Source organism: Chrysemys picta, chromosome 9 (genome assembly GCF_011386835.1).
Source record: "Chrysemys picta bellii isolate R12L10 chromosome 9, ASM1138683v2, whole genome shotgun sequence".
NCBI lineage: Eukaryota > Metazoa > Chordata > Testudines > Emydidae > Chrysemys > Chrysemys picta.
In genome coordinates, this window is record NC_088799.1 from 7,576,105 (window position 1) to 7,601,916 (window position 25,812).

At 52.7% G+C, this 25,812-nt stretch overlaps 3 protein-coding genes and 1 long non-coding RNA gene across 8 annotated transcripts in view; 2 read left to right on the forward strand and 2 right to left on the reverse strand.

Annotated features, from left to right (window-relative positions):
* Window positions 1–1,644: 1,644 nt before the first annotated feature.
* On the forward strand, window positions 1,645–9,612 carry LOC101953661 (PHD finger protein 13-like). 2 transcript variants are annotated; one of them, XM_065557649.1, is made up of 5 exons: window positions 1,645–1,792; window positions 5,850–5,942; window positions 6,175–6,784; window positions 7,180–7,227; window positions 7,541–9,612. In XM_065557649.1, the coding sequence occupies exons 1-5, from the start codon at window positions 1,703–1,705 to the stop codon at window positions 7,765–7,767; spliced, it is 1,068 nt and encodes a 355-aa protein (XP_065413721.1). In that variant the 5' UTR covers window positions 1,645–1,702; the 3' UTR covers window positions 7,768–9,612. The 2 variants fall into 2 exon arrangements, with proteins under 2 accessions (XP_065413721.1, XP_042699896.2); XM_042843962.2 differs by lacking the exon at window positions 1,645–1,792 and adding an exon at window positions 2,061–2,322.
* A 725-nt stretch (window positions 9,613–10,337) lies between these two features.
* LOC101942159 (uncharacterized) lies at window positions 10,338–16,091 on the reverse strand. 2 transcript variants are annotated; one of them, XR_010590555.1, is made up of 3 exons: window positions 15,951–16,091; window positions 13,713–13,787; window positions 10,338–12,673 (listed from the first exon to the last, which is right to left on the reverse strand). It is a non-coding gene; the product is annotated as an uncharacterized LOC101942159 (long non-coding RNA). The 2 variants fall into 2 exon arrangements; XR_010590556.1 differs by having other exon boundaries at window positions 13,707–13,787.
* A 2,871-nt stretch (window positions 16,092–18,962) lies between these two features.
* On the reverse strand, window positions 18,963–24,956 carry LOC101941713 (uncharacterized). Of its 2 annotated transcripts, none has more exons than XM_005284016.5 (3): window positions 24,793–24,956; window positions 23,046–23,098; window positions 18,963–22,174 (listed from the first exon to the last, which is right to left on the reverse strand). In XM_005284016.5, the coding sequence occupies exon 3, from the start codon at window positions 22,151–22,153 to the stop codon at window positions 20,978–20,980; it is 1,176 nt and encodes a 391-aa protein (XP_005284073.1). In that variant the 5' UTR covers window positions 22,154–22,174; window positions 23,046–23,098; window positions 24,793–24,956; the 3' UTR covers window positions 18,963–20,977. The 2 variants fall into 2 exon arrangements, with proteins under 2 accessions (XP_005284073.1, XP_005284074.1); XM_005284017.5 differs by having other exon boundaries at window positions 24,835–24,930.
* A 542-nt stretch (window positions 24,957–25,498) lies between these two features.
* The window catches only part of VWA5B2 (von Willebrand factor A domain containing 5B2), a 62,008-nt gene continuing 61,694 nt past the window's right edge, over window positions 25,499–25,812 (forward strand). For both annotated transcript variants that reach the window (XM_065557652.1, XM_065557657.1), the window contains exon 1: window positions 25,499–25,620. The gene's annotated coding sequence lies outside the window, so the exon portion shown is untranslated. The remainder of the gene's footprint in view (window positions 25,621–25,812) is intronic.

Genomic DNA, 25,812 nt, shown 5'->3' on the forward strand with positions numbered 1-25,812 from the left:
GTTCCTCCTGGACCATGGTTAGCTAAGGAGCTATGGCTCTTCTTCCAGAACATGCCAGAGTAGGGGTTGGGTATCCTTTGTCACGTCCCTGCCTTCCAGTCAAGTCCAGGTTGCTTGTGAAATTGTTCTTGGCACACACTTGCTTTGACATTCCACTGTTTTCTTTATGGCAAGAGTATGTGGCACCTTCAAACTGTCCTTGCAGCACCATCAGTAGCAAATGTATGGTCTGCATCTGCCAGGGTAGTGGCCGTACAGTGAAGAGACGTAGCCCTGGGGAAACCAACAGGTCTTTTTCAGCCTGCCGGCACGGCTAGTGCTGAGAAGGGTAAAATGTTACGGGAACAGCTGGAGCTGCCCAAGAGTGCTGGGACTTGATGCTAGTGATGTTCGGATGAATCTAGCTTCCTGAGGCTCACTGGGAGAGTTTTCATCAAAGCACCGTGCTCTGCTGAGTGTCAATTGCAGCCTCAGTGCTACAAAAGACACTAAGAAAGGAAGCAGCCGGCGGGAGGGGAGCCGTTCTCTCCGCTGTAGTCAGGGGGTTGTGATAGCAGCCTGACCACTCCCACACGCCTTCTTCATGTGCTTGACACAGGGATGGGGATAAACATGCTATGAAGTCTTCAGTCTCAACTAGGACCCATCTTGCCCTTCACAGATGAGCTCAGACCCCTGTGCAGTTTGAGCTTTCCCTACCTTAGTGCCCAAAGAAAGGGCTTCACTATCAGTCCACACTTGTACCTAGCGCCTTCTCCAGCAAGCAGTCACCCCTGCTACTGGATTGCCTTAACAGCTCTAGCTGTTTGGGTGGTTGGCCTGGGACTCTCAGTACTGTGTTGCGGCTGTGCTCTCCCTTTGTCTTGAGGGACATCAGATCTGCTGGAGTGAGACTCCTCAGGGCTGGCATCTTTATCCTGGAAGTGGGTGGGGGAATCACTTAGTCTTCTCTTAATTTTAACATTTGTTTACTTTTGGGGCCTAGTTTTTAATTACTTGATTAGCATTTTGGAAATGTTGTCTCCTGTGCTGTTGCAAGGGTACGTTTGCAGTGGCTGCCTTGGGCAGTATGTTCCATGCTGTGGTAAAGACAGGAGACACCTGCTTTTTAAAATAAATAAATAAACTCTCTTAAAAAATAACAAAAAAAAATCCTGCATACAGCCCTGTGGGGGGCTCTATAACTATTGAATGACTCTACCCCCAGCCTTATACTCTGATTCCTGCCACATGTGGCCCACTTAAGTTCTAGCCTGGTTGTGATCCCCTTGGTAAGAGTGCAGCCCTGTTGAAAATACAGCCCAGCTCTGCTGCTCTCATCCTTTTCTGGGGGATTTTACTGCTCTCCTGCTCCCTACCCGTATGTTAGAAAATTGGGTGTGTGTGTGTGGGGGGGACTACTTCCCCCAGCAGCTCTTTAGGCAGTTAGGGCATTTTCTCCGAACTCCAGCCTTTGTTGGCTTTAACAAGTCTCCGAGTAGGTATTTGGGGGAACGGTTGCACAGCAGTCTAAAAGGTTTTCTGGGCAAAACCTCTCAGTTGCAAGGGTGAAGTCCCATCCTGTCACGGGGGAAGGGGGTTCCTGGGCCGGGGTCGCGTGTGCGGAGGGGGAGCTAGGAGGGATAGGGGCTGGGCCCCCAGCAGCCCCTCCCCCCCTTTCCCTCGTGCGGCCGGCTGGCGGGAGGGCCCCTTGCCAGCTGCAATGAGCCCGAGCCGGGGGCACCGGGGCAGCAGGAGAGGCCTGAGCTCCCTCCCCCCGCCGCCCGGGGTCCGGAGCCGGATCCCCCGCCAGGTTAGCGGGGGGCGGGCGCTACCCTAGGGGCTGGGGACGGGAACACGCGGGAGCGCCCGCCCGGGCCGCTGGCGGCGGGGGAGGCCGCGGGTCTGCAGCTCAGCTGACGGGCGAGTCCAAGTGCCGAGGGGCCGGGGCGCCTCCCCGCCCTGTGCCGGCTCCAGGCCCCTCCTCCCCCTTCCCCGCCACCAGGTGGTTCCGCCCCCGCCCCCCGGAGCGGCCGGGCGGGGCTCCAGCGTCGGCGAGGAGCGGGAGGGAGGGAGCGAGTGAGGAGCCGGCGGCGGGGACAGAGCGGTGCCCGCGCCCCCGAGACCCGCACCCCGGAGCAAGGCAGCCCGCTCCGCTCCCTGCGCCGCGCCCAGCCCCAGCCGGCACACGCGCCCGCCGCGCCCCGGGGCTCCGGCGGGATGAGCGGCGACGAGCTCGCAGGTGGGAGGCGGCCGGGCTCCGGGTCGCCCCCCCGCGCCGATCGCTGGCCCCCCGCCTCGCCCCCTGCAGGTGCCAGCCCCGGCTCCCCCGGACCCGAGGAGGTGAGGCGGGCGGCGGGGAGGGAGCGCCGGGCGCTCGGGCTGTGGGGGCGGGGCGGCTCGGGCTGCCGGGGAGGGGGCGCCGGGGGGACCCGGACCCTGCGTGCCCGGCTCTAGGGGAGGGGCGGCGTGGCGGGCCGCCCGGGGGGGGGGGGGGGGCTGTATGCCAAGCTCTGGAGCGGGGGGCAGGGTGAGGCGCGGGCGAGCTGGGGGGGGCTGCGTGGCACGCTCGGGAGACGGGAGCAGGACTCAGCCGTGTGCCGGGGGGGCTCTTTGTGTGCTGGGCTGGGCTTTGGGGGGAGGGGGGGGGCTAAGCCGGCCGGAGAGGGGGCTGTGGAGCGAGGCGGATTGCGCTGGTCCGGGTTTTGGGGGTCGCAAGGGGGGCTGAGGGAGGTGTGTGTCGGGGGAGACGCTGTTTGCCTCGCCGGGCTCCGGGGGGCGTTGTGTGTCGGGGGCACTGGGGAGAGTCTCGGGTGGGGGGGAGGGGGGTTGTGTGCCGGGCTTTGGGGGACCTGTTTACTGGAGAGGCTGTTTACCCGGGGGGGGCTGAGTGCCGGGGGTGTATCTGAGGGGCGGGGGGGCTGAGTGCCGGGGGTGTATCTGAGGGGCGGGGGGGCTGAGTGCCGGGGGTGTATCTGAGGGGGCGGGGGGGCTGAGTGCCGGGGGTGTATCTGGGGGGGGAGGGCTCTGGGGGGCTGAGTGCCGGGGGAGGGGGGGCTGAGTGCTGGGGGTGTATCTGAGGAGCGGGGGACTCTGGGGGGGCTGTGTGCCGGGGCGGGGGGCTCTGGGGGGCTGTGTGCCGGGGGGCTGTTTACCGGAGGGGTTTTAGGGGCTGCTTGCCGGGCTCTGGGGGCCTGTTTACTGGAGAGGCTGTTTACCGGGGGTGCTGTGTGCCGGGGGTGTATCTGGGGGGTGGGGAGGGCTCTGGGGGACAGTGTGTCCGGGGGTGGGGGTCTGTTTGCTGGGGGTGTATCTGAGGGGCGGGGGGGCTCTGGGGACTGTGTGTCCGGGGTCGGGGGGCTCTGTGCCGGGGGTGTATCTGGGGGGCGGGGAGGGGCTCTGGGGACTGTGTGTCCGGGGGCGGGGGGCTCTGTGCCGGGGGTGTATCTGGGGGGCGGGGTGCTCTGGGGGCTCTGTGCCGGGATGTATCTGGGGGGCGGGGGGGCTGTTTGCTGGGGGGTGTATCTGGGGGGGAACCCCGAAAGGCAGTGGGTGCCGCCGCACGTTTTGGAGGAGGAGGAGGAGGGGTGTTCCGGCGCCTGCCTGCCCCCCCCCCTACTCGGCTCCCTCCGGAGGATCCGCCGGGCCGCTCCTGCGGCGGGGAGTGACCCCGCGGGGGGCCGGCTCAGGGCAGGACCGGGAGCGCTGCGCGGGCGCCATCTTGGGCGGGATCAGATATCGGGGGCGGGAGGGACTCTTCCCCCCCCCCCCCCCCCGGACTTCTCGCTCCATCTCGGGCTGTGGGCGGCTCGGGGGCTGCTCCTCATGGAAGGTGCCGGGCTCGGGCTCAGGCTCAGCCTGTCTCTACCCTCCATAATGGGACTCCTCCGTTGGGGTGCTCTGCCCCGGCCGAGCGGGCCCCCCCGGTGGATCGGGCTTGGGTGCCGCAGCTAACAGGCTTTTCCATTGCCTGCCCCTTCCGCAGGAGGTGTCAGCTGTGGGTGTGTGGTGGGGGGGGGGCGGTCTGAGCATTGGGAGGAGTGTGTGTGTGTGTGGGGGGGGGTCTGGGCACTGGGGAGCATGTGGGGCTAAGCTTTGGGCAGTGTGTTTGTGAGGGGGGAGGTCTGGGCATTGGGAGGAGTGTGTGTGGCTGAAGGAAGTTAGCTTTCTGTAGCCCTGGGCATGCTCTCTGCTCTTTCCTTCATGCCAGTAACGGGGGGGGGGGATGCTCTTTCCAACCCTGCCAGCGATGGTTGGCTCCTCCCACCCACCATAGGCAGTAAAGGCCTCTCCCCCTGCTCTCCAGGAGGCAGGTGCCCCTCCCTATGGCTGGAAGTGATTGTCCTTCAGCCCTTGGGGAAGAGGGGTGGTTGGGTGGAGTCAGACCTCTGGAGTTGGGATGTGACCAGGCCCTGGACTGTAGAAATTTCAGGCTTCCCTCAGTGTTTATCATGAACTTCCTCCTCTGCTCTTTGGGGTACTGCCCTTCAGAGTTGGGATTGAGGGGCTGGAGAGTTGGCCTTTCTGGTAGCTCCAAGTGTTAGATGCCTGCGGACCAGCAGGGAGGGGGCCTCCAAGCTGCTGGTGTTGACTCAGGCTCAGCCGTGAGTTTTCACTGCCCTTGGATAGCTGGCATGGACTGCCTGGCTGAAATAAATGGTAGCACTGTGCCCATATGGCCTATCCCCAGTCAGTCAGATAAGTGTCCCTGTGCTGGCTGGGATTGGCTCCAGTGCTTTCATTTCCCTTTGCCTTGAAGGAGGTGGGTGCAAGAGGCTGTTTTGTGTAGGACTCTGGAGTTCCATAATGGGCAACTTGATTGTCCTGAGAGGAAACTCTTCTCAGGTGCCCCTGTCATGGTGGCACAGCTGTTCTGATTCCCCTCCATAGAGCTGTAGACTCAGGAATCAGGGCAGGATGGTTCCCTAGAGTCCAATGCTCAAGGCTTTGTCTGAACTCTCCTTTGTTAATTGTGTAGGAGCCTGTTATCCTTCCCACTGGATCTCAGAGCAGGATTTCCTTAGGCTAGATCATGGTCCCTGCCACAAACATCCCAGTCCTGTGACTGCAGATAAATGGAGCTCATTGCAGGGGGCTCTTCCACAACTTCAGGGGTTCACCCTGTTTAGAAACCTTGTAGAAACTCAATATTCAAATATTTCCTTTCTACACATTGTGTGCATGTAGATTTGATGTGGTGGGGGTGCCAGCGTGGGCTATGGCTGCAGGTTCTGGGTGTATCTTTGAAGGGGAACATCTAGGCATGCTGTAAAAAGCAATAGAGGGTCCTGTGGCACCTTTGAGACTAACAGAAGTATAGGGAGCATAAGCTTTCGTGGGTAAGAACCTCACTTCTTCAGATGCAAGAGACTTGCATCTGAAGAAGTGAGGTTCTTACCCCTGAAAGCTTATGCTCCCTATACTTCTGTTAGTCTCAAAGGTGCCACAGGACCCTCTATTGCTTTTTACAGATTCAGACTAACACGGCTACCCCTCTGATACTTGACACATCTAGGCATGCTGAATGTGTGGGTTGGTTTGGGAGAAAGGAGGGTCATCTTGGTGGGCTGGGCACTGCAGGCTTCTGTGGTGGTGGTCAGGCAGTCTGGGACTGTGTGCGGGTTGGTTGTGGGGAATGTTGCACAGGCATTCCAGGGATGCATGTGCTAGACGTGTAATGGAGTTACTTGGTGGCTGGTGTTGCACACGCAGTCCTTTCTGACTCCCACAATGATATCTTGTAGCATAAGATTTAGTCATTGTCTGTAGTTAAAAGGCTAAGCTGGCAATGTTTCGTCAATTTTTTTTCTAGCCATCAAGTCTGAGGTTGGAGGTAGAGACTCTAATCAATAAAATGTCATTTTTTGCAGCCACCACAAAAAAGACAAAGAACCGTGGAGGACTTCAACCAGTTCTGCACCTTCGTGTTGGCCTATGCTGGCTACATCCCCTACCCCGAGGAGGTAAAACAGATTGGTGTGTGCGTTGTGCCATTGTTTAGTGTTGTGTGAAGGGGCCAATGTCCTGGGAGACAGACCTGGCACCTCTCCTTTCTTTCTTGGCATTGAGGTTTGGGGACTTCCTGCTGTGTCATTCCTCCGCTCATGTCTCCTTCCCTCCCCCAATCACTCCAAGAACATCACATCTGTGGTGTAGTCCTGTGCAGATCCTATGTGCTTTTTTTTGTCCTTGCAGAATGAACCCTGGACACTTGGAGGCAGCATGAGTCCCCAGAACAGCACAGGCAGCACTCAGGATAGTGACAGCTGGGCCTCATCCCATTCCTCTGATTCCCAAGTACTGCCAGATGAGGGGAGGATCAGAAATGCCAAGTACAAAGGGGGCAACCTGTTCCTGAACTGCCCTGACTTCCCCGGCAGTTTCTATGCAGCCCGGCCCCAGCAAACCAAGAAGAAGAAACTGTCTGCAAAGAAGCTCATCTTGGATCAAGAGATGGAACAGAAGGTGACGCTGGCTGGCACGAAGAATTTAAGTGATGTTCAACAACAAAGGAAAGAGTCCGCTGTACTAGAGGAGCAGGCGCCTTATGTAATGAGAAAATGTCTTGAGTCCTTGGTTGTCCCAGCTGGTGAGCTCCGACCCAAATCCCTGTTGGAGGAGTTCATGAAGGAAGAAAAGGACTGGACATGTGGGGTTCAAGGGAGTGAAGTGCCAGTAGGAGGCTACTTTCGACCAAAGGAGCAGGAATCATGCCCTGAGGAGAGGAGGAGCTCCAGCTGTCAGAATACCTTGGATCAAAGCAAAGAGGAGGAGGGTACAAGCAGTGTCAGCTCCCAGCTCAATTGTAAGCTTCCAAGCTAGTTTGTATGGGGAGTGTGGAGGGGTCCGAAGGAAAAGTGGGGCAGATGTCCCTGGTCTGGATAGGTGGTTATGTCAATGCTTTGTTCTCACTGCAAAGCTGCATCATGTTCCAATGCTCAGCACCTTGCTGTCTTTCAGCTGGAGGACCTGTAGGTTCACTGGCTTTGTGGGGAGCCCACAGCTACTGGAGTCCTAGCCTCACCAACAAGAGGTGAAGTAGGGGAACTGCAAAGCATAGAGTCAAGGTGTTGGGCCTCAGCCTGTCAGAGTCCTCCTTTCCCCTGATGAAAACAGTGCTAGAGCCAGACTCATTCTTCAGCTTGGGAGACTCAAACTAACCATTTGACTGGTTTTAATTGCTCTTTTTCCCTTTTGCAGCTTCACCTGTGGAATTCACAGTGGCACCTCCCAACACCAAATCAGAAGGTGAGTGGGACCCCATTATGTGTGGTACTGGTAGCCTCTCCAGCACGGGGAGCAGGGGGTCTTGCTTTGCCGCTGGGCTTCTTCCTGAAATGGGTGGGGATTGAATCAGACAGAGGGGAATTCAGGCCAGCATAGGACAGGCCTGGGTTTCTTTCAGAGCTGATCACTAATTGTCTGTGGGGGTTGGTGCTGATCCCTCTAGGCCTTCATGCTCCTGGGACAATGTATACTGCCTTCCTGTGTGCAAAATCTTATGCTATAAACTGGGCTTGTCTGGCATTTTCTGATGGAGGTCTGTCTCTCCCCTGCCCAGAGGATGATGCTTGGGACCTGATAACCTGCTTCTGCCTGAAGCCCTTTGCAGGGAGACCCATGATAGAGTGTAATGAATGCACCACCTGGATCCATCTCTCTTGTGCCAAGATTCGCAAATCCAATGTGCCTGAGGTCTTCATCTGCCAGAGATGCCGTGACGCCAAACAAGAGATCCGTCGCTCAAACCGAGCCAGGACAGTGCCCCGCAAACGCTTCTGTGACTGATCCTCTCCCCCTGAGAGATGGTGATTGTGGGCGGGGGCCCTTTGTTCTAAGACTGTAGCCCAAGTTGGCTAGACAATCGATGCACAGTGACTATAGGAGGCCTGTGGCACTGGAAAGTGGGAGCATTTGTGCTGGGCATGCCCCCTGTACTTCCAGCTCCAGGAAGCTGGCACGTTGAGACTCACTCCAGGAGGAATAATCTTTCTCTTGTGGGGATCATGTAAACTATGCAGCTGAGACATCAGTTTCGCCAGTGCAGTGGGGCCCAGCAGGAGAAGTGTCTCAATGGAATCCAGTGCAGTAGGTCAGCCAGAAACCTTCCTGTTGTAATACACACGGGGCTCAGTGCCTTTCCCCCAGGCAATCCAGGAGGGCCTTGTCCAAGTAGTTACCCTCTGGTATGGGGGCTGCTTAGACTTATCCCAAGGGTGGTTGTTATCCCACTGGTGCCCAATTCCTTTCATGTGACAACCTCCTAAGAGTGAGTTTAGTGCTGGTGAAAGTTGTCAGGTGGCTAGTGCCCCCCTTCTCCCCCAGACTAATGTCATCTTTAATCTGGGCTGTATCTGGTTTGTTGAGTGCACAAGCTTCTCCCTCTACAAACCATGCTCTGGAGTGACTCTCTGGGGGGGGAAAAAGGAAGTTGTCCTCTGGGCTGTCATAGCCCATCAATTATAGTGATGTGGACATCTGCCCCAGGACCTGAATTGAGCACCCCTGCCTTCAAACTTGCTGCATGTGGAGTAAGCAATAGTAGCCTCTTGATCTGACTGCACTCACTAGCTTCAGAGGTTGGGAAGAGAGGGGCAGTGTGTGGTTACTGTAAATATTAATGGAGTGACTGTAAATAATTTGTAACAGATGTTTAGAAAATTATAAAACAATTCTTGCTAAACTGTAAAATGGAGTCCTCTGCTCCCAAACTTCCAGTTGCACTGTAGTCTCTTGTATGAGGGGACTTAAGGAGTTGGGGCAGGAGCCCAAAACAGTTGGTGGGGGGGAGAGAACCTTTGGAAACTTGGGAGAGTCCACAAGCAGACCCTAGGCGATGGCTCTCAGGACTTTCCCTGCTGTTGTGCACTGGGCTGTCGCCCAGGAAGCACCCTTGGTGAAGGTGTGGTGGATGTGAACAAAATTGACAGAGCAGAAAGAAAGTGAAGCTTTTGTCTGGATTGTCCAATCCCCTGAAGAATTCTCCAGTGTTAGCAGTCTAGGCTCCTCGGTGAAGTTTGAGGAATGTTAGTGTCTCATACAGACATATGGGGTCTTTTGCCTTGAGCCTCATCCACTATGCAAATTGCTGCCTCTTAGATTGGATGTTCCTGTTATGAGCACACCTTTACAGTTCTAGACAGGATACTTGGTCTTCTCTCTCTCTCCTCAAGGAGGACATGACTGAGCTGGCTGGTCGCTGGGGGTTCTACATGCACTAAGTATTAAATTCCATCTTCTAATTCTCCTTTTACCCCCCACCCACCAAAGAACCAGACCCATGTGCCTTCTGCACCTTCTATGTTGCATTTCAAAGATGCTGCTCCCCCTGTGCTGGAGGTGTTCTGACTCTTGGGGTGGGGGGAAATGAAAGGAATCTAAGATCACAATTCCTATTTTTCCAAACTTGTGTACTTGGCTGCCCTGAGACATCATCAGTCAGCAATGTCCCTGTCCCTCTGGGAGGGTTTGCTCCTTGTACCCCTCTCCTGGGGGGCGGGGGGAAAGTCTAGGCCCCTGAAATGCTTTACACTTTTATAGTTTGTAGTAATTTTTATTGAAATTATGTAAAATAGCAAATTCTTGGGAGTGTGGGTGGAGTAAGATGTATATAATAAAGTACTTTTGCCATAACCCTTGTGGCCTTATTGTTTCATGACCTCACCTGTAACTCCCCTTGTGTAAGTTTCAGTGAATATTTCCTTTGGCTGTGCGAAGAGCCACTAGCCCTGTCCTTTCTACCATGGAGTCGTCTTTGAGAATTTGGTGGATGCTGGCGAATTAAAAATCCAACACAGAGTACAAGCCTGGTGCTCTGGAGAAGTAAGAGGTGTTAACTCAGGGACACTGAGCAAAGAGAAATGTAGGGTAAGGAGTAGGTAGAACACCAGGGCTCTCAGACGGGTCAGGCTTGGACAGTCTCCCCCTTGAAAAGATGAGAATTAGCTAGGGTACTAAAATCTAGGATTAGACCATATATGCTAGTCAGGTGGGGTGAGAGAGTCTAGCCAGGACTGATGGCATCTTTCCTCATCTGTGATGCAAACAGGCTTGCTGTTTTTCTTTATCTCTTTGAAAAGTGCAATGCACTATCGATTACATGGCAGTGGTCTGACACCCATGGTGCTGTAGAAAGGAAAATGGGGCATCTCCCTCACCTAAGAGAAAGCATCCCTTAACTGGGAGACAGGCACAACCCCCTGCTACCACACTGCTGAGCGTATCTGTGGAAGCATGTCAAAACACCAGCCCTATCTTAGTGTGACTAGACACCCCTTGCCTGGCCTCTGTGGTTACTTAGAGCTCAAGCTCTAGCCTCTTCTAAAAATCTCTCAAAAAATACACCTAAAAAATGAATGTTTTGTTTAGATAGATTTTAATTTCCAAAACAGGATTGATTTGAACAAAACAGTGATTTCAAACACCAAGGCACCTCTCCATACTGCTGTTATGCATATGATATGGTCTGCTACTAGAGAAACTTTCATTAAAAAAGTCTAGGAAATCTCTTGGTTGTGGTGTTACTTGGTTCACCACTGAATGATTAACTAATGCTGAGTTTGCAGGCAGCTTGAAAGAGTAACTCTGGACATGTAAGCCCCTTCCCCCATATTCTCCTGGGGAAAAGATTGATGCTAAAGCCAAACTATTTTAAATGCAAGCAGTTAGCCTGTTAAAATGATTAGCAATTACCCTCACTCAGGGAAAGAGGGTGAGAGTGAATATAAGATAGCATGGGAAGAAACAGCTGTGTGTGATGCTGCATTGACAATAAGGCACATACCTACAAGTTTAGTTACCCTGTAAAGCAGGGGTTCTCAAACTTGGCATTCACAAGCTGTCAGCCTCCACTCCAAACCCCACTTTGCCTCCAGCATTTATAATGGGGTGAATACACAAGTGTTTTTACTTTAGGGGGGTGTCACACAGAGGCTTGCTATATGAAGAGGATCACCAGTACAAAAAATTGAGAACCACTATCCTAGAGGCCCTACCTTACATTTTATCTTCAACAAGCCTGCCACTGACAATAGCAAGGATCCCTTGGGGGACTAAAATTCAAGTTTAGTCCAGGACTTTCACTCCAGCGCATTGAATGGAACCCCACCCCCTCCACAGGCTGAGTACAACAACCCATTTCCCTAGAGACAGGGCAATTTGCACTAGCACCCAGCCACTGGCATAAATTTAAAGGCAGATGTTGAGGCATTAATGCTTCCATGTGTGTGCAGAGAACACCAAATGCCAAGAGTATTTGTTCTGCAGCTAGGACAGAACTATTAAATCATTGGCTGGCTGTCCATGTTGCTAGGAGACAAAGGCAGATACTATCCTTGCCCCCATGGAGCTTACAATCTAAATAAGAAGGAAGAGTCTAGGTTTAGCAGGCATGTTCTAGATCCCATAGTTCTGCTAGGGCAGAACCAGAGATAGTCCATTAATCTATCATGGCAGCTGGTGAAGACAGAAGTCCCTGGTGGGGTAGGAGCCAGATGTCCCCATTACTTTATTCTTCCTTAGCCCAAACTGAGTTGCCTCTCTTTTCCTCCAGGTGGGGAATCACAGCCTCCGTGTAGAACTTCTCCAGCTTGGGCTCAGTTCTCTCCCAGAACCCTGCATCAAAGTCCACTGGGGCGATGACTGTATCTTTGTTGGTGTGAACCACAAAGTCAGCCCTGTCGAAGCCCGTTGTTGCCAGCTGGCACTGCACCTGAGTGTAGTAGGGATGGTCTCTTTTCAAGGAGTAGGACTCACCATCCGCTTCCAGGCAGAAGGCTGTGTCCTTACAGGCCTCTTTCACTGTCTTGTCTCTGTGCTTATAGGGACACTTGACTTCCAGTAGCTTCCCTGTACCGGCTTCTCTGACAATTCCATCTGGGCTGGCTGCGAGCCACTCCTTCCCTGGGTGAATGAAGAGGCCACACTCCTCCACCTTCACAGGCTTACCTGTCCTCCTGGACTGGAGCTCCTCATATGCCTGCACTGCCTTTTTCTCATTTCGGGTGCCCCAGGACATGGCTGGTGTCTGCATTTTGGAACCAGAGCTCACCACAGCCTTGAGATAAGACTGGGGCACCTCTGAGCTCTTGCCATTGACAAACTTGCTGTTAGCAATCCTAGGTGCGACTGAGGCTGTGATGCGGTTTTCCCGCCACTCATCCCACTTGGGATTGTCCCTCTGGCCCCGGGTTTCCCTCTCCACTTTCACCACATCTTCTCTTGTCAGCAGGGAGGGAAATTTGCTTGCTTTGCCCTGGTCAGTGGTATTGGCCCGAGAGCGGCTGGATTGACTCCCTCCCACGGCACCGGCAGGTACTTTAGGTGTTGTGGAGCAAGGTTTCCCTCCACTAGTTACTGTGGGGTTCTTTGCTGTCACTCTGTAGCTTATCTTGGTGTCTCCTTGATCACTGAGATGTGCTGCAGTGGCCCTTGATTGGGAAGAGCTTTGCCCGGCTCTTCTGGCAGTGGTGCTGCTGGTTGGCTTGTCTGTCTGTGCCCTGCTGGTGCCTGAACTCCCAGCAGCCTGAGCGCTCGTAGGTCGGCTGGCTGTGGGTGTTGTCTTGGCCTGGGTAGAGGAGGCAGAGGAACGGGGTGCTGCTGGGGTGGCTTTGGGCACAGGTGCAGCCTGACGAGGTGAGGCTGTGCTGTCAGGGTTTTTCCTGGGTCTCCCCATTGTTCAGTGTCAGGGCTCACGCTGTGTGGGCACAAGAGAAAGGTGAATGTACATTCCTAGACCAGATCAGTTTCCTGGCTCTGGCAGGAGCTGCTATGCTTGAGGCTTCAGGTGGGTTACACATCCCTTCTCTCCCCATGTAGGCAGGGCACCCTGCAGCCCTCTGCAAGAATGTCTGTATCTCCATATTAGGCTGTTATGACACTTCTGTGCTGTCCCTATGCAAGCCTCTTTCCCAGGCTGTAGTGTTTTCCAGGATGTAAGGATCATGCAAGTGCATCAATGCCTGACCCCTCCCTTTATCCCTCTTTTTTAAGGCTGTGTGATGTCTGACCTCTCTGCAGCAAGCTGGTTCTTGGGGCCTACAACTCCACAGTATGCATGGTGCTGACCCAGAGAGGGTTCAGGGAAGGAGTAGGTTATCAGCTAGGGCTGTCCCATGGGAGCTGGAGCAGTGATGGATGGGAGGGGATGCTCTCTGAGCTGAGGGGTGAAAACAATACCTAATGTGAAAGTTTAGGGAGATGTCTGAGTCATTGTGAATCCCATTGTTTTGTGAACCCCTTTTGTGATTGAAAACTTCAGCTCATTAGAACACCCATTTTGTAGCACAGCCTTGACAGTTAGTGGACAAACTGAGAAGTTGAGAGTAATCAAGGGACATCAACACTGAGTGACTCTTTCCTACTGGAACAATGGGATTTCTACTGGTAGAGCCATTGACTGAATGGGCCTCTACACAATCTGAAGGGCAAGGGGAGCTCGAATCTAGACCTCTTCCTATCTTGCAGCACTGTTTTGTAAGGGGTGCTTCTCCAAGCAGGGGAGGCCAGCCCTTTCCACTACCAGCAGCAAGAGGAACAGGCCAGAAGGCAGTGAAAGGTGCCCAAGGACTCAGATCAAACCCAGGACTCACAGACCAGCAGGAACTGGATTCATGAGCTTGTTTTTCACAGCTCTGTTACTCTTATCAAATACAAGATTTTTGTAAAAATCTGTCAAAATCTTAAAGCCCAACATACTAACATTTCCTTGGATTTTCAAACCCACCAACCTTCACCTTTAGGTGTGCAACCCTAACCACAGCAGTAGCAACCTGCAGGGCAAAGGCCTCCACAGAGATTCTCTGTCCAATCTGCAAGAAATACAAAAGAGAAAAGTAGGAATTAGGATCAAGAAAGTACATCTCCATGATGCAGCGAGAAACTGAGGCAGAGAGTGAAGTGACTTGGCCAAGTCTGTTGGAGAGCAGGTGTCTGTGCCAGGAGAAGAACTGATTTCTTGTCTCCTAGTCCAGGGGTATTTTTACTTGTCCAAGCTGCTTCTGACCACACTGTACTGATTATTAAACAAAGATGCTAGAGAGTAAATTAGAGGCTCCTGGAGCAAAGACTCCCTCTCTGCTGGCCTATAAAGGGTCACGCCCAGCTACAGTGTGGGTAAATAGACACAGAGGATTACAGTGCTTCTCAGCGCCCCAAAGTAACAAACGGAGCCATAGCAAATACTCAATTGTTTCCTAGGAGAACCAGGTCTCTGCATCTGCCCCACTATGAAAGGCCCACTTGCTGCATCACTTCTCAGAAATCAAGCCTCTGAAATTATGGATGCACTGGGATTTCACTTCCCTTTCTGGCAGTAAAAGGGAAAAGCCAACAGCAGAGTCCCCTTTAGCAAACATGCCTCTCTGCCTGCTCTCCTCCATACTAGGGAACTTTGGATTTGGAAGGGTTGATAGTCAATTTCACTAGTGCTCAGGGAGAGGGTTAGCATGAACTATTGACATGGCAATAATGAACATTGTTATTAAAGAACTGAAAAGCTGTAACCACTATTTTTACTATTGAAATGTACCTGATCCCCCAAGTAACCCTCAGGCCATTCTCCTGTCCTCCAACCTGGTGGAATGGCCTTTACTCTCATATCCTGGTTTTCATCCCAGTTTAGTGGCTCAGTTGGGGCTTTTGGATGCCAGTGTCATTTTTGCAAACAGGCCCAGCTGTTTATTTCATGATAATCTTTAGAATGCTGAAGTTTTCTTGGGATCACATGTGACACCCACTCTTTGCCACTCTAAAATTAGCTTCTCCCTCCATGTTTCTCACTGGTGCCAGCCTGTCTTCCCAACTGCAGTGCCAGGATTATGACAAGACAAAATGGTCAGATTCCCGTAACTCAAATAGTCCCCTCTAGGAACAAGTCCGGGCATATCTGTCAGGATGACTTGAACGGCTCTAGTCTGCATCCATGTGTGTGACTGCCAGGGGAAGGGGGTTTATTTATGCCACTCTGCAGCTGCAATTCACAAAGCATCCAAATATGAATTTTTCATGATTACACTCTACCATCCCCACCCCCAACAGACTCTTCCAAACAAGCCTGTTATAGCTTAAAAACGAAGCTTGTTCCCTTATAGAAACAGTCCCTGACTCGTTCATAGGCCTGCAGACGTTACCTGAGCAAACGGCCTGCCAAGCAACTATCTGTGGATTTCAGTAAAACACCCTTTGCCCCTGAAGGCTATAGCGTTTGTAGGGACAAGATCGGTTTCATTGCAGGCTGAGCACCATCCCTGGGAAGGATTCACAATCTGTTAGGACCACGTAGGGGCCAGAGAGTCCAAGGCGTGGAGTCTTTGGTCTGTGGGTCACGGATCTCAGACCCACAGACATTTATAGCACTGGCTCATTCAGGGACCATTTCACAGCCTCTGCTCAGGAGCTCGGTGAAGTGGCCCGGGGGGGCTCCATGGATTTCTTAGCAAGACCGCCGCTCCCCACACCGAGCCACCCAGCAGGGCGGGCTGGGGACACCGTGGGACGAGGCGGCCCAGCCTTCCGGGCTATGGCCGGGCAGGGAGAGCAGCGGCTGCTCCCTCCGAGTCTGACCGAGGGATCGGGGCTACAAGCCCCGGAGCCTCAGACAGCCTGAGAGAGGCCACGTGCCCGCACCCAAACGCAGCCCAGCTTTCTCCAGCCCCCCCACGGCACAGAGCGGCGCCCCGCCCCCCGGCGGACACGCCCCCCGGCGGGAAGCCAAGTCCGGCCCCCGGTGACTGGCTCCGGCGTCTGTCCCCACGGCAGAGCCGGGACACGTCCCTGCAGCCCCGCGCCGGGCTCGGCCCCACGGCTAGGTCTCGCCCTCGCGGGAGCCCCGGCGCAGCTCACCAGCGCGCGGCCGGAAGGGGCTGCCGGGCTGGTCAACAGCCGGAGCTCACGCCAGGGAGCGCCTCGCGCGCCGCTCGCCCGGCCGGCCAACGGCCGCACTCCCCCGGCGGGCGGGGCGGGCCCGCGCCTACCTGAGGGGAAAGAGGCGTGGCCGGGCCGCTCGCACACGAAGCGATGGGGAGGACGGAGTAGCGCAGCTCCAGACGGCGCGAGCCCCTCTGCTTAGCGCGCAGCTGCGCGACCAGGCTCTTAAAGCAGCCCCGCGGAGCCAATCAGCGACAGTCACCGCCCTTTTTTTTTAAACAAAATAGGGAGCGGGATGGCCCGGCCAATCAGGTGCCTCCGCTCACTTTCTTAAAACGTCTTTGCACGCCATTGGCTGCGAGACAGAAGCGGGGGCGGGGTTCGAAGACCGCTGGGGGGCGGGGTTCGTCAGTCACGCTAGGGGGGGCGGGGCAAGGTGGAAGCACAACAAAAAAGCCCAAAGGAAAAGCGGGACTTTGGTTGTAGAAAAAAAAACGTTGGCGTAACCGCCGCGTCACGTGACCACCCCGCTTGTCCCCCCCCTCGCCCCACTTGAGGGCGTGCAACCCACCGCCTGGGAGCGGGAAAGGGTCGCTCTGTCAGTGTCACGGGGTGTCTTTGGGGGGGCGGGGGGTTAACGTTCAGTAGCGGGGTCAGCTCTCTCCTTCAAGCCACTAACTCAGATGGGAGCGAGGTTTTGGGAGTGGAGGGGGGTGGGATGCTCTGTCCAACCTTCCCCAGTGGTTGGCTCCTCTCACCCTTTGCGTGAGTTTAGTGCTGGTGAAAGGTGTCGGGTGGGTAATCCCAGAGACTAAAGGCCTCTTTCAATATAGCAGATACAGCCCAGATCAGAGGGCAAGCTTCTCCCTCTGCAAACCAGGCCCTGAAGTAACACCCTCTAAGGGGGCAGAAAGGAAGTTGTCCTCTCGGCTGTTATGGCCAATCAATGTCAAATGTTGTGATTTGCCCTAGGACCTGAATTGAGCACCCCCTCCCGTAAACTCTCCTCACCTGGACTAAGCAAAGAGTAGCCCCTCTCTGATCTGACTGCACTCACTAGCTCCAGAGGTGGTGAGCAGTGTGCAGCTACTGTCAATATTCATGGAGAGTGACGGTAAATAATTTGTAAAAGACATTTAGAAAAGTATTTCTTGCTAAACTATCAAATGGACTCCTCTCTGCTCTAGAACTTCCAGTTGCACTGAAGTCTCTTGCAGGGAGACCAAAACACTTAGTTAGCTGGGGTGGTTCAGAAAATTCATGGGAGGGGGAAGAGGGAGAGTCCACAGGCAGCAGAGAATAAATAAAACCACCCTGGGCAAAAGCAGATCAATCTCATCCCCTTGAAATGGCTCTCGAGCCTTCCTCTGCTGCTGCTGGGCTGCACTGGGCTGTCTGCCAGGAAGCATTCTTCATAAAAGTTTGGTGGATGATGATGGGAACCAAGTCCCGAGAGAGCAGGAAGCAGGTGAGGCTTCTATTTCTGAACTGTCCTCTCCCCTGAAGAATTCTCAGGGTTTGGCAATCTTGGCTCCTCAGTCAAATTTGGGGAATGTTAGTGCCTCATACAGACTGTGGGTCTTGTGCCTTGAACCTCATCTGCTATACAAATTGCTGCCCCTTGAATGGGATATGCTGGCTATGGAGTTTCTAGACAGGATATTTGGTCTTCTGTCTTCCTCTCTCTTCTTCATGGGGAGGACATACCTGAGCTGGTTGGTCTCTTGGGAGCTCCATATGCACTAAGAATCAGATCCCATTTTCTAATTCTTCCTTACTCCCTCCTCCCCCACAGAACAAGACCCATGTACCCTTTGCACCTTCTGTGCTGCATTTCAAAGACTCCACTCCCCTTGTGTTGGAGGCCCTTGGTTTACTCATATGATGACAGGTGTTCTGATGCTTGTGCAAAGGGGATTCATGTCCCTACTGAGCTAGACCTGTTTTTTGGGGTGACCAGGGGCTCGGAGGGGTAGGGGACATCGAAGGAACATAAGATCACAATTCCACTTATTGGGGGGAGGGCATATAGGCATCTTCCCCATCACTCAGCAATCCCCCACATTGGGAAGGTTCACTCCCTGTACACATCTCCTGCAGTGGGAAACCTAGGCTCATGAAATGCTTTACGGTTTTATAGTCACGTTTTTATTGAAATAATGTAAAATAGCAAATTCTGGTCCTTGCCTTGTGAAGTGTGGCTGGAGTGATATGTATATAATATAGTACTTTTGCAATAATCCTTGTGGCCTTGTCTTGGTTTCATGGCCTCACCTCTAATCCCACTTGGGGGTGAATTTCACTGAATCTCAACTTTGACTGAGCACGCAGTGGGTGGGAATGGTCCCAAGCCATGTCTTTTCTACCATGGCTCAGTCTTCATTGGGAGTTTGGTGGATCCTGGGGAGTTAAAAATCCAAAGAATGGAAGAGTCTGTCTACATGTGTTTGAAGAGTACAAGCCTCTTGCCCTGGGAAAGAAATGGTTGTGGAAGTGCAAGGGTGTGTAAAACTAGGCAGAATGAGAGGAAATTGAGCAAACAGAAACGTCATGTAAGGAACAGTGAGAACACCAGGGGTCTGAGCTGGATCAGCCTCAGATGCAGTCTCCCACCGGAAAAAGTAGGAGATAGTCAACTGGGGCACTAAAATCTCAGACTAGAGTACTAGAATGTATCTGCTAGCCGCAGGCTGAGAGAGAGATAGGACTGATGGCATTTTTCCCATCCGTGATGTAAGCAGCTGAAAACAGGCCTCATCTAGGGCTTTGTGAGTGAAATTACTGCTGTTTTCTTGACTACTATTTGAGATGTACACAGCACTGTTGATTACAAGGTGGTAGCCTGGCTCCTGTTGTGCTGTGGGGAACTCTGGAAATGAGGGAATTCCAACACCCACTGAAAGCACCAGTTCAACCATGGGAGAAACTGGGAGGCAGGCACAATCCCATGCTACAAGACACTTATGTTAATACAAGTAGCTCAAAATGGGCGTGCTGGCCTTGTGTGTGTGAGCAGACACCCACTCCTGGTACCGAGCCCCTCTGCTGCAGTACCCTATCCAGTCCCCCTGGGTTAATTATAGCTCTACAACTGGTTTCCTCTACAAATCACAAGAGAATCACCCAAAGTGAATATTTTATTTAGACACTTTAGGAGCAACTGAAATTAACCAAAACAGTGATTTCAAAGGCATAGGCTGCTCTACCTGTTGGTGGGACACACATGGCAGAGTCAGCTATTGAAGAAATAAGCTTTCATTTAAAAAAAAAAAAAGTCTCTGGGGAATCTCATGGTTGTGTAGTTATACTTGGTTCACATTTGAAAGGTTAATTCAGGGGTAGGCAGCCTGCGGCACGCGAGCTGATTTTCAGTGGCACTCACACTGCCCAGATCCTGGCCACCGCTCCGGGGCGGCTCTGAATTTTAATTTAATTTTAAATGAAGCTTCTTAAACATTTTAAAAACCTTATTTACTTTACATACAATAGTTTATATTTTATAGACTTATAGAAAGACCTTCTAAAAACATTAAAATGTATGACTGGCACGCGAAACCTTAAATTAGAGGGAATAAATGAAGACTTGGCACATCACTTCTGAAAGGCTGCTGACCCCTGAGTTAATTGATGGATGCAGTGTTGTCTTCCTGCATCTGCAGACAGCCTGAAAGAGTAGCTCTGACATGTAAGCCTTTCCCCCAAATTCTCATGGGGTCCTATTGGGTTTGGGGGAAGTGGGTGGGCATAAGCCCACCCATGGCTGAAGACCCCTCAGAGAATGGAACAGAAATAGGCCCCACAGTCGCAGAGAACCCCCTCAGCCAACATCCTCTCCCTGGAGATATAGATGGCCACTTTGGCCATCGCTAGGATGTCCCACGACTTTGTGGGGCCACGGATGGGGTGTGCGTATATGAGGTGTGGGGAGAAAATGCAAAAGTGGGTCCAGGAGGAGCCAGAAAAGGGGCTGCAACCTGGTGCACACAAGCCGGGGTCTCCCTCATGCCGCAAAACGGACAGGCATCAGGGACAGGGGTGAACCACAGCAGGTACATGCCTGTGCTCATGGTTCACATTATCATGGGGCGAGGGGTGGACTCCAAATCCTAACACTTTAAATGTAAGCAGTTAACGAGTTAATTGCTGATCATTTTAACAGACTGGGAAAGAGGTTGTGAGGGAAGATGGCAAGAGAAGAAACAGCAGTCCATCTAAAGCAGAACACATTATCCCTTTGTGTGATGCTGAATTGACAATACAGCCCATAATTATAAGTTCAGTTACCCCTTAAAGTCCATACCTTGTGTTTGATCTTTGGCAAACCTGCCCTTGACAGCAGCAAGGATTCCTTGGTGGACTAAAATTCAAGTTTAGTCCTGAACTTACACCCTAGACCGTTAAATGGCATCCAGCCCTCTCCCCAGACAACCTTGAACTATGCAGTTTTGTTGTAACTGTGTTGGCCTCAGGATGTGAGACACAAGATGGGTGAGATCACCTTTCTCTCAACAGCTGCCCTCTTTTGAGCTTCTTATTCCAGTGCCTGGCAGCTGCTGCAAAGTATGCCATCTCTGGGGAAATAAGTTGGTCTGCCTGTGAAATGGTCTAGTTCAGGGTTTAGAGAAGAAGGTGGGTGAGGTAAAGTTGTCTACACAGACAGGCAATCAGTTCAATCCCAGAGCACTAAATGCCAAGGGTTGGGACAGAAGCATTAAATCATTCCCTGTGTTTCCACTCCTGTAGGAGAGACAGGCAGATACAATCCTTGCCCCATGGCGCTTACAATCTAAATAGGAAAGAAGAGTCCAGGCTCAAGCAATATCTACATTACAGCCACTACCGCAGCAGTGCTGCAGCTGTACTGGAGATAGTTACTGCTCAGTGTAGGAACTAGTTCATTAGAAGACCTAGCCATGTCTACACTGGAGATTAGGTAGACATAACTAAAGCATTTAGGGAACAAATGTAACTAGTTAGCTCTAATTTTTAAAACATAGACCAGGACTCAGCAGGTATCATATTCCAGATCCCATAGTTCTGCTGTGGCAGAATCAGAAATAGTCCATTAATCTATCATGGCATCTGGTGAAGACAGAAGTCCCTGGTGGGGTAGTGGCCAGATGTCCCAATTACATTATTCTTCCTTAACCCAAACTGAGTTGCCTCTCTTCTCCTCCAGGTGGGGAATCACAGCCTCCATGTAGAACTTCTCCAGCTTGGGCTCAGTTCTCTCCCAGAACCCTGCATCAAAGTCCACTGAGGCGATGACTGTATCTTTGTTGGTGTGAACCACAAAGTCAGCCCTGTCGAAGCCCGTTGTTGCCAGCTGGCACTGCACCTGAGTGTAGTAGGGATGGTTTCTCTTCAAGGAGTAGGACTCACCATCCACTTCCAGGCAGAAGGCTGTGTCCTTACAGGCCTCTTTCACTGTCTTGTCTCTGTGCTTATAGGGACACTTGACTTCCAGTAGCTTCCCTGTATCTGCTTCTCTGACAATTCCATCTGGGCTGGCTGCGAGCCACTCCTTCTCTGGGTGAATGAAGAGGCCACACTCCTCCACCTTCACAGGCTTACCTGTCCTCCTGGACTGGAGCTCCTCATATGCCTGCACTGCCTTTTTCTCGTTTCGGGTGCCCCAGGACATGGCTGGTGTCTGCATTTTGGACCCGGAGCTCACCACAGCCTTGAGATAAGACTGGGGCACCTCTGAGCTCCTGCCATTGACAAACTTGCTGTTAGCGATCCTGGGTGCAACTGAGGCCGTGATGCGGTTTTTCCGCCACTCATACCACTTGGGATTGTCCCTCTGGCCCCGGGTTTCCCTCTCCACTTTCACCACATCTTCTCTTGTCAGCAGGGAGGGAAATTTGCTTGCTTTGCCCTGGTCAGTGGTATTGGCCCGAGAGCGGCTGGATTGACTCCCTCCCAGGCAGGGGTCGGCACCGGCAGGTACTTTAGGTGTTGTGGAGCAAGGTTTCCCTCCACTAGTTACTGTGGGGTTCTTTGCTGTCACTCTGTAGCTTATCTTGGTGTCTCCTTGATCACTGCCATGTGCTGCAGTGGCCCTTGATTGGGAAGAGCTTTGCCCGGCTCTTCTGGCAGTGGTGCTGCTGGTTGGCTTGTCTGTCTGTGCCCTGCTGGTGCCTGAACTCCCAGCAGCCTGAGCGCTCGTAGGTCGGCTGGCTGTGGGTGTTGTCTTGGCCTGGGTAGAGGAGGCAGAGGAACGGGGTGCTGCTGGGGTGACTTTGGGCACAGTTGCAGCTTGACGAGGTGAGGCTGTGCTGTCAGGGTTTTTCCTGGGTCTCCCCATTGTTCAGTGTCAGGGGTCACGCTGTGTGGGCACAAGAGAAAGATGAATGTACATCCCTAGACCAGGTTGTTTTCCTGGGTCTGGCTGTGGCCTCTATGCTTGAGGCTTCAGGAGGGTTACGTCCCTTCTCTCCCCATGTAGGCAGGACTCCCTACTGCCCTCTGCAAGAATTTGTCTGTATCTCCATATTAAGCTGTTATGACACCTTTGTCTCTGTGCTGTCCCTATGCAAATCCCTTCCCCAGGCTGTGGTGTCTGCCAGGCAAGCCAGGAAAAAGGGCATGCAAATACATCAATGCCCCACCCATCCCTTTATCCCTCTTCTTTAAGGCTGTATGATGTCTAACCTCCCTGCAGCGAGCTGATTCTTGCATCCTGCAACTCCACAGTATGCATGGCTCTGACCCAATGAAGCCAGCCCAGAACTGAACTGGAGCTGACCCAGAGAGGGGTCAGAGAAGGGCTGGGTATCAAGCTAGGACTGTCTCATGAGAGCTGGAGCTGTGATGGATGGGAGGGGATGTAATGTAATAATAGCTGGTGTGAACATTTAGGGAGATGTCCGAGTCATTATGAATCCCATTTTGTTTTGTGACACCACTGGTGAATGTAACTTTGACTAGAGTTTAGAGCATCCATTTTGTAGCACAGCCTTGACACCTAGTGGACAGACTGTATCTGAAAAGCTGAGAGAGCAATTGAGGACAATCAACATTGACTGTTTTATATGGGGTGCGTCTCTAAGCAAGGGAGGCCATTCTATTGAAATTGCTGCCCAAATACTAAAGAGAGAAACGCCAACTGCTTGGTCCCACACTCAAGATTTTTGTAAAAACTCTTTAAAATCTCAATAGTAACATTTCCCTACATTTTTAAACCAACCAATCTTTACCTGTAGCTTGTGCAACTCTAACACAGCAGCACCACGGAGATTCACTGTCCGATCTGCAAGAAATGCAAAAGAGAAACAGCAGGAATTAGGGTCGAGTTAGCGCCTTTTACTAGTCCAAGCTGCCTCTGACCACATGCATCTTTCAACCTGCTTAAAGGAAGTGTCCACTGGATTGTTCATTAGGTAAAAAAGCTCCAGAGAATATATTAGAGGCTCCCTCTCTGCTGGCTTATGAAGGGTCATGCTGTGTATATAGAGATAAAGGGGATTAGAGTGCTTCAGAGCCCCAAGGTAACAAACAGAGCCATGGCAAATGCCCAATCTCCTCCTGTGTGCCCCCCCCCCCACACGAAAGGCCCACTTGCTACATGACTCTTTTCAGAAATCAAAGCACTGAAATCATGAGTGCTCTGGGATTTCACTTCCCTTTTTGGCAGGAACAGTTATTAAAAGCCAACAGCAGAATCCCAGTCAGCAAACATGCCCCAGCTTGCTCTCTTCCATGCTGGGAAACCTTAGATTTGTAAGGACTAATAGTCAATTTCACCAGTTCTGGGGCTGAGGGTTAGCTTAAGGGGTGGCATGAACACTCTTGACATGGTGATAATGAACTTTTAAAAGATTGTAATTAAAGAACTGAAAAATTGTAACCACTATTTTGACTTTTGACATGTACCTGATCCCCCTGAGTAACCCTCCAGCCATTATCCTGTCCTCCGCCCTGATTTGAAAACCTTATATCCTGGCTCTCCAGTTTAGTGGCTCGATTGAGCTTTTGGATGCCAGTGTCATTTTGCAAACAGGCCCAGCTGTTTATTTCATGATAATCTTTAGAAGGGTGAAATTTTCTTGGGATGAAATGGTGACACCACTCTTTTTTATAGCCCTAAAACTGGCTTCCCCCTCAATGTTTCTCACTGGTTCCACCCTGTCTTTCCAGCTGCAATGCCAGGATTATGACAAGATAAAATGTTCAGATTCCAGTGACTCAAATAGTTCCTTCTGCCAACAAGTCCGGGCATATCTGTCAGGATGACTTGAACGGCTCTAGTCTGCATCCATGTGTGTGGCTGTCGGGGAAAAGGGGTTTATTTACGCCTCACTCTGCAGTTGTAATTCACAGAGCATCCAAATATGAATTTTTCCATGATTACACTCTACCATTCTCACCCCATAGACTCTTCAAAACAAGCCCCCGTTAGATTAAAAGTGAAATTTGTTCCCTTCTTGAAATACAGTCCCCAAGCAGGCTTATTCCTAATGCTGCGCAAGTTAGTTGGTTGGCAGAGGTTTGCTCAGTTATCTGTGGGTTTCGGTAAAACCACCCCTGAAGGATAGAAGGGTTGTAGTGATAAGTTAGGTTTCATTTTAGGCTGAGCACCATCCCTGTCTGTGAATTATAATTATCATTCATAAAGTGCTAGAGCCAAGGAGTGGCCATGAACAGGTCAGGGAGTGGAGCCTTTGACCTGTAGGTCATCACTGATCTCAGACCCACAGGCACCTATAGCGTACCCACAACATACCCCCCCGGCAGGGGATTCAGCCCCTACTCCACTCCGCCCCCCAGCAGGGAACTCACCCCACCCCGCTCCCCAACATGCCTCCCAGCAGGGAACCCAGCTCCTACCCCACTCCCCGATATGGGATTCAGCCCCTACCCCCCGCGCCCCCACCCCCACCATACTCCCCGGCAAGGAACCCAGCCCTTACCCCACTCCGCCCCCCGGCAGGGAAGGGAACTCACCCCCAGCTTAGCCCCCCGGACTGCACCGCGACACTTCCTCACCCAAAACCCACTGCCCTCGGTTTCTCTTGAGATCTTGTTTGCTCCGCCCCAGGAGCAGGAAAGCCGCCGCCTGAGAGTCGGGCGTTGGCCGGAGGGGGCGTGGCATGGGGGCGGAGGGCGGTGGAGAGAGGGAGGGGCCATGGCGTGGGGGATTGGCAGAGGAAAGAGCTGTGGCGCGTGGAGGGAAGGGGGAGGGGCAGTTGGTAGCGAGAAGGGCTATGGCAGGAGGATGGGGGGGGGCCGCTGGCAGTGGGAGGAGCTGTGGCACAAGGGGGTGGGGGAGTTGGGAGAGGGATGGGGGGGTTGGGAGAAGGAGGGAGGAACATGTCACAGGGAAGGGGCAGTTGAGAAGACTGGCACAGTGTTGGCAGAGGGGAGGGGCAGTTGGCAGTGGGAGGAGCTGTGGCACAAGGGGTGGGAGAGTTGGGGAAGGGATGGGGGGTTGGGAGAAGGAGGGAGGAGCATGTCACAGGGAAGGGGCAGTTGAGAAGACTGGCACAGTGTTGGCAGAGGGGGGAACCCTGATGGCCCAGGGAAGGGGGAAGGGCAGTTGGGAGAGGGAAGGGCTATGGCACCACACAGGGATGGGAGCCGGGATAGCCAGGATATCAACTGTGGGATGAAATATCTCCAAAGCAGATGGGCCCCATTGCATACATATCCAGAGGGAGCAGAGTGATGGTGCTGAGACTGGAGCAAAGGGAGGTGGGCAATGTGATGGGGGAGCTGATGGGGAGAGAGACTGATGGAGCGGCAGGAGACAAATTCCTCACACAGCACGATAAGGTCAGCAATTCCTGGTAATATAATAGTGCTTGAAGGGAAGGGTGCTTGTGGAGAGGAGTTCTTTGTCTCTGATGGAGCTCACCCCTACCTATGGTTAATGCTAAATCATCACCAGCTGTGAGTTATCATTTCTTAAGTTGAACAGCAAGGGATGAAACTGAAAACATTTACAGGGTGCTAGAGCCTTTTTAA